The following is a 7,456-nucleotide window of genomic DNA, read 5'->3' as shown; positions in this document are numbered from 1 at the left end:
AAGATCCTTAATTTTAGACTCAATTCATCCACTTCAGCTTGAGACATTAGTGGATTAATGATTCCACTATCTTGATGGAAGTATTGAATTATCTGAATGCAAGGTTAAATGTGGTCTGTAAAAGTTAATAGGACCAGAAAAAAGAGAACTGGTAAAATAGCCAGTGCTGTAAGGTTCACCGTCAGAGCTGGGAGTGTATTCAGTACATAACTCGGTGCCTGTGTTCTGTTCTCTTGTTTGCCAGAATGTTAAGTTACAAACTCTTCTTTCCCCAGAAGTGACAGCAGGTCACTGCTGTGCCTGTCCCAGAAGTGACAAGTGCCCATATTCTATTTTTAAGTTGTTTTTCGATGTGGAAGTGTATTATGATGCTGAGGGAGTAAAAAAAGGAATCCCAATATTTTAATCTCTTGATTAATGCCCTAGACCTGATTTGGAGGTTTGAGAACTAATTTTTGCCTTTAAAAAATTTCCAGATGCTTTTAGTTCATATAAATAAAACAGTAACATTTAAAAAAAATAAGAAGTGAGCCCATGACCCTAAATAATCAGTCTATCATTTTTCATTATCATTTATTTATAATAATGCTCAATTATTGTTGATGTATGAGCATTGACTGTACCAGTTTTACCCATCAGGGAAATAGGTCAAAATTCCTTTTCAGAGTCACAACCTGGGTAATATTTCATGAAAAACTGTGGATAACTAAGTATAAGCCTATGACCATTAGTGATACCTACTTACCGGCCTTTGTACAATTAAATCTGTGAAGTCCTGCATTGAATTCAAGGCTAAGTTCTGCAGCTGTATAGTCATCAAAGTCGCAGCACAGTTGAAGAAACTTTCCAATTTTGCACTACTACCACTAGTGGGTAACTGCTTTTTTTTATTGCCTTGGTAATAAATATTTTGGACTTCTGGAAACCATCTTGAAAAAACAAAGAAATCTCTTAAAATGTCCAATATTTTCAATATCCCATCATGTAAGCTACCTATCAATCATACTTTCTGGACAACTAGAAGATTTCACAGTAACACTATTAAGGAACTTTCACCTCTCATGAACTAGTAAGCACTGCAAAATGTATGTAGTAGCATGTTTTATTACTAGTATGAAAAGGAATGTTATATTGCCAGTAGAATTTCAATTCAACAATATATGTTCTTAAATACTTGTGTAAGGCTCTATTCTGAGTTCTGAGGATGTTATTATCTGCATAGCTAAAAATGGTAGTTGAAATCATTGAGAGCAAATGATACAACACAACGTTAGGTATCAAGTCCAAAGGTTTGATGAAATGAATTACTAGGATATGACAATCTAGAGCATCCAAAAGAGACAGTCACTAAACATATATTAAGTATCAACCACTCTGTGCCCAGCACTGTGCTAAGAACACTAGGGATACATAAAGAGGCAAAAGACAGTCCCTGCCTTCACCATAGGACTGATAAAAGAGGGGCAATCCCAATATGGATCACAACCTGAAGCTAAAGTCAAAGTTGGCAATTAGTAATATATTGCAGTTTATGGTTTCACAAACTACAGATTAAAGAGAATCAAAATGTAGATGCTTCTTCAATTTGGCATAAAATGATTAAGAACTTGATAAAGTGAATGCCAAAGGCTGGTGGTTTCCGGACCTAATAAAATAAGAGAGATGGGACATAAGCAGGAGACCACCAGGATTGGTTTCTTGATATTTATATGTATTAAGATGATTTAGTACAATAAGAACAGTGGAGGAGAAAGCTAGTCTTGGAATCAAGAAGACCTGGGTTCAAGTTTTGCATTTAACACACATATTGGCTCTTTGACCCTGGGCAAATTGCTTAAATTCACTGAGTCCCAGGTATCTTTCTAATACTAGAAATTGCAGAGAAGTTGACAACCTGCAGTGGTAAGAGTTACCAGGTAATCAAATAAACTCTATTCATATGAATGTTCTATGACTTTCTTTAATATGTAAATGGAAATCATGGTATCAAAAAATACACTCAATCTTAACTGTAGCACTCTCTGTTTGAATGGATTCAATAAACAGAAGACGAGTCATGAAACTCATTCAAAAGAGTTAAATTACTGAAGTGCCAAAAGAACCTCATTATGAGTCTCATGATATGGATCCTAAGAACAAGCATTAATCGTGAAGAAATAATACATACTATGTATAAAATAGAAATTCTATACTATAACCTATCTACATTTTTGTTTAACTACCAATAGAAATGTAAAAAAAGTAAATTTGATTTTTGTATTTTAACTGGATTTATTATTTCGAGTCAATTTTATTGCCTTTGACCAAAGACTATTGTAAGATGCTGTGTTGTTCATTTTATTCCCTTGCTAATTGGTCTTAATTATTTGCTAGTTGATTGAATATTATCAAGAGTTTTTTCAAAAAATCTTGTGAAAATAATTTTTAAAAGACAAAAATCACCAGAAAATTTTGAAAACTATGAAAGTAATTATTTTAAATTGCCTCAGGTGCCCAAGGAGATAAGAGAATACACTATATAATTGACTCTACAACATTGGGTAAAATATAACTTCAAGTTAAGCTTCAAACATACACTACAAACTCACACCACAGAACCATAACTAACTACTGACTTTTCTGCTAAAAGCATTGAGGGGAAGGCAGATACAAAAAAGACATTTTGTTGATAAGGTAAAGGGAAAGCGAATACATGATTGAATTTATTGAAACTACAATTCTGCAAATGTCACTCTTGAACAGTTTGCTGTTGTTCATTGACTATTTGTTAGTACGCCTACCTGCTGTACTCCAGCTGGGGGGGAAAATCCACCAGTAATAATGAGATAAGCAGCAGCATGATGTGTGGAAAGTGCTTTGAAACTAAAACTAAAGGGAATTCTGGGAAGATGGTGGACTAGGTCAGAAAATTCCAGGCTCTCCAAATTTCCTCCACAAACAGACCGAACATTGCCACAAAATGAAGGCAGAGTAGCAAAAATAAAGAGGTAAAGCAGTTGTCCTCCTAAGACAACTTGAGAGGACCTCAGCAAAGACAGGACCTTCAGGAGCTGAGGCTTGGCCAGAGTAAAGTGTAAACACCTCCAGGCCTCTCCAGTGAATCAACAAACAGAAGGACCTGGGGGCAGCTTCACTAGGAAGCAGACTAGGCCTCGAGAACTTTCACCTCATGAACTTTCATTTAAAGAACAGTGTGAGAATCAGAAGGCTGAGTGGGGAAAGACTAAAGGACCCCCTGCTGTTTCTGGACACCAGGACTAGTGAAAAACTGAAAGACTTTCAGGTATATGTGACAAAAAGACCAGAACTGAATAGAAAATTTGATGCAAAAGATCCAGAAGAAATATAAGGAAAACATTAAAGATAATTATAGAGAATTCATTAAGGGTCAAACTGTTTACTTCTTACATGTAGAAATGTTATCAGTATTCTTAAGAGTGACGTTGTTACCAAGGTAGTTTGAAAGAAAGGTTAGGGCTGAATTGTGTATGATGGGGTGATTCTTTAGAATGTTTTTTAAAACATAATTGAGTAGAAAAAGGTAAAAAAGGAACAATTATCTCACAAAAATGGGGCATGAAAGGAAGAAGTGACAGAGGAAGCAGAAAGGGTAATAGTATTGGAATCTTACTCTCTCATCAGATCTGGGTAAAAGAGGGAACAACACATGCATCTAAAAGGGTATAAAAAAGTTTTTTAAACTTCTAAAGAAATAAGAGGATTAGGAGACAGGATAAGGGTGAGTAGGTTAAAGAACAAATCATAGAAACCATCAATAATTTCATTAAGGAGAATGACAATAATGACACAAGATATCAAAACCTATGGGATATAGCCAAAGCAGTAGTCAGAGGAAGATTTATCTCACTACATCAATAAAACAGAGAAAGAGCTCCTCTAATATGGGGTGACCTACCCAGCAGCAAGCTTGTAATATTGTCCCAGTGTCTGTTTCCTCTACCCGGTAAAAGCATGGCATCCACGATCTTTCTGTCACTGCTCAACTGTGAGCACACTACTTTCTCGCTGCTTGTTTGCAATGTGGTTTAGGAAACTTACTTCAGGCATTAAAAATTCTTACTTTTGATTCTAAATAAAGCAAACTCCCCACAGACATCCACATTAACAAAATGCTGCAAAGATCAGACCATTTTCTTCTTAGAGCCATGCTATCTCTCATATCCTGAGCAGAACTGAACTGAATTTTAAAAACAAGATATGTTCTGAACTATCATCTGACTAAAAATACAGGAGCCTTCTGGAACTTTTTTTTTCTTTTAAATAGAACTAACAAACATAAGTGATTCTTTGTCCAATATGAAATGAGTTTACGTATTCAATCATACACTTTAAGTAGTGTCTCTTTGGCAGATTCCATGTGTTTCATGACAATGTTCTGGAAGAGTGACAGCTCCATTGCCTCCTGGCGATTATGAAATTCTTCTATATCAATTAAACGTAATTTTCTGCAAGGAATAAAAATGGATACTAATGAGTAGTCATAGCCATAACTCTGTCTTATATTTGTTGATTATTCTGCTTTGCTAACATAACATTCTTAGGGGGTATATTCTCAAGTTTAACCAATAAAATTATATTCTTAATCATGTCTTTTTATCACTATTTGTATAAAGTGCAAGAGTTGTTCATCACTCTACCAGGATTTAGAGAGTCCAAGATTGTAACAGGTAGGATACATGGGTGAAATTTTCTCACAGGTTTTCAATCCTCTTCTAATAAGAAGACAAAGAGAATACAAAAGTTCCACTGGTGCCAACCAAAGACTGGAACCTCATCTCAAGAAAGGAGGGTTACATTATCAAATCAGCCACCAGTGCCTCCTTAGAAGACATGGAAAAAGGCCTTAATTAAAACAGAGGACCCACCTATACTGAAGTTTAGACTCTCCCAGAGGATACCTAAATTTTATGTCTCTGTCCCATGGCTACACACCACCAGAGGGAGGAGGATTAAAGGTCACTGCCCCAGACTTATTGCTAAAGTTCTGCATATTAATATTTATATTTGTAGCTCTTTCTGTGGTGGCCAAGAATTGGAAATTGAGGGGATGCCCATCAATTGGGGAATGGCTGAACAAGTTGTGGTATATGAATGTAATGGAATACTATTGTTCCATAAGAAATGATGAGCAGGCAGACTTCAGAAAAACCTGGGAAGACTTGTATAGACTAATGCTGAGTGAAGTGAGCAGAACCAGGAGAACATTGTACACAGTAACAGCAACATTGTACGATGACTAACTTTGATAGACTTAGCTCTTTTTAGCAAGGTGAAGATCTAAGACAACTCCAAAAGACTTGTGATGGAAAATGCTATCCACATCCAGAAAAAGAACTATGGAGTCTGAATGCAGACCAAAGTATACTATTTGCTTTCTCTCTCTCTCTCTCTCCTTTTCTTGTTTGTTTCTACTTTCTCATTCTAATTCTTCTTTACAACATGACTAATGTGAAAGTATGTTTAATATGAATGTATATGTAGAGTCTATATCAGATTACACGCCCTCTTGGGGGAAGGGGAAGGGAGGGAGGAGGAGAAAATTTGGAGCTCAAAATCTCATGGAAGTGAATGCTGAAAACTAAAAATAAATAAACTAATACTTTAAAAAATTTTAAATGCTTAACAAAAAAATAAAGTTCTATACTCCTACATTCCCACAATATCTTCATGTCAATTCAATTGAATTGGACAAAAATATATTAAGCACTTGCTATGCGCAAGGCATTACGCCAGGCAGACTCTGGACATTAAAAAAGAAAAGGAAAAAAGGATGATGGACTGGAGAGATGAAAGACTCAGCGACCAATGGTAAGGCTACAATAATTTAGACAACAGGTGAGAGGAGCTTGAACTCAAGTAAATGCTGTAAGTGCAGAAAAGTGAAAGATGGGGGCAGCTAGGTGTCACAGTGGATAGAGCACCAGCCCTGAAGTCAGAAGGACCTGAGTTCAAATCTGGCCTCAGACCAAACACTTGACACTTACTAGCTGTGTGACCCTGGGCAAGTCACTTAGCCCCAATTGCCTTAAAAAAAAGATAAAAAAAAAGAAAAGTGAAAGATGCAATGAAGGTACAATTGACAAGACTTGCCAACAAGTCTTGGAGATGGAGGAGAGGGAAAAGTCAAAGAGGACCCCAATGTTGGAAGCCTGGATGACTGAAAGAAATTCACTCACCACTGATGGGTGGTCTATTCAACAGAAATAGAGAAATTTAAGATGGGTTTAATAAAAACAATCATTTGCTATCCAAGTGAATTCATTCAAATGAATATTTTACATAGATAAGATGAGAGATAAATGAGAGACAGAGCATTTATTAAGAGCTTATTATGGAGAGGCAGAGCTAAGATGATGGAATATAGACAGCAACCCAGCTGAACCCTCCTAGTATTCCCCTATAAACAACTTTGAATAGTTCCTCAAATCAAATCTAGGAATGGCAGAGCAACAAAAAGTCAGAGTGAGACATTTTTCCAACCAAAAACAACTTAGGAGGTCCCCAGGAGGGGTCTGTGACACGAGGGTAGGGGCTTGCCCCAAGCACAGAAGCAGCACCAATGGTGGACCTTGGAGGCAAGTGCAACATCAGCAGCAGCAGCAGCTTTGAGAGCTCTCAGCCCACAGACTGTAAAAGAAGTTGGAAAATTAGTAACAAGAGTTTACAGGAGACCCTTTGCTGGCATTAGATGTAGCCGGTGCTGATTGGCAACTCTAGTGCCTATAAGCCGTTCTGATTTATAATTCCAGGGTGAAGAGGAATATTAGTGCTTGTGGCTACAGGGGCCAGGGGCCTCTACTAGATAAAAACCAGAATGCACAGTGATCATACTGCCTTGGAAGCACCAAAAGCTTGCAGAATCCTAGAACTAGCTCTGAAAACAGAAACAGAAAAAGCCTAAAGCTTGAAACAGTGCCTCCCCATCCTTAGGTGAACAGAGTCCACCTTTTTTTTTATATTAATTAATTAATTTAGTTTTCAACATTCATTTCTATAAGATTTTGAGTTCCAAATTTTCTCCCTCTCCCTCCTCTCCCTCTACCCCAAGATGGCATGCAATCTCATACAGGCTTTACATATACATTCATATTAAAAATAAATTCACATTAATCCCATTGTAAAGAAGAATCAGAACCAATGGGAGGAACCATGAGAAAGTAGAAACAAAAAAATGAGAGAGAGGGAGAGAAAGCAAATAGTATGCTTTGATCTGCATTCAGACTCTATAGTTCTTTCTCTGGATGTGGACAGCATTTTCCATCATGAGTCTTTTGGAGTTGTCTTAGATCCCTGCGTTGCTAAGAAGAGCTAAGTCTATCAAAGTCAGTTACTGTTACTATGTACAATGTTCTCTTGGTTCTGCTCATTTCACTCAGCATTAGTTCATGCAAATCTTTCCAGGTTTTTCTGAAGTCTGCCTGTTCATCATTCCATC

General features: G+C 36.8%; 1 protein-coding gene across 1 annotated transcript in view; it reads right to left on the bottom strand.

Annotated features, from left to right (window-relative positions):
* The window catches only part of DNAH7 (dynein axonemal heavy chain 7), a 265,553-nt gene that overhangs the window by 238,096 nt on the left and 20,001 nt on the right, over positions 1-7,456 (bottom strand). The window contains exons 6-7 of the mRNA XM_027866000.1: positions 4,347-4,466; positions 746-929 (exon numbers count right to left, since the gene is read on the bottom strand). Coding sequence (XP_027721801.1) covers positions 746-929; positions 4,347-4,466 — 304 coding nt within the window. The remainder of the gene's footprint in view (positions 1-745; positions 930-4,346; positions 4,467-7,456) is intronic.

This window comes from Vombatus ursinus, unplaced genomic scaffold, assembly GCF_900497805.2.
Source record: "Vombatus ursinus unplaced genomic scaffold, bare-nosed wombat genome assembly UNPS02014779.1, whole genome shotgun sequence".
Lineage (NCBI taxonomy): Eukaryota > Metazoa > Chordata > Mammalia > Diprotodontia > Vombatidae > Vombatus > Vombatus ursinus.
The sequence above is the reverse complement of the archived record's forward strand: the minus strand, read 5'-3'. Positions and strand labels throughout refer to the sequence as shown.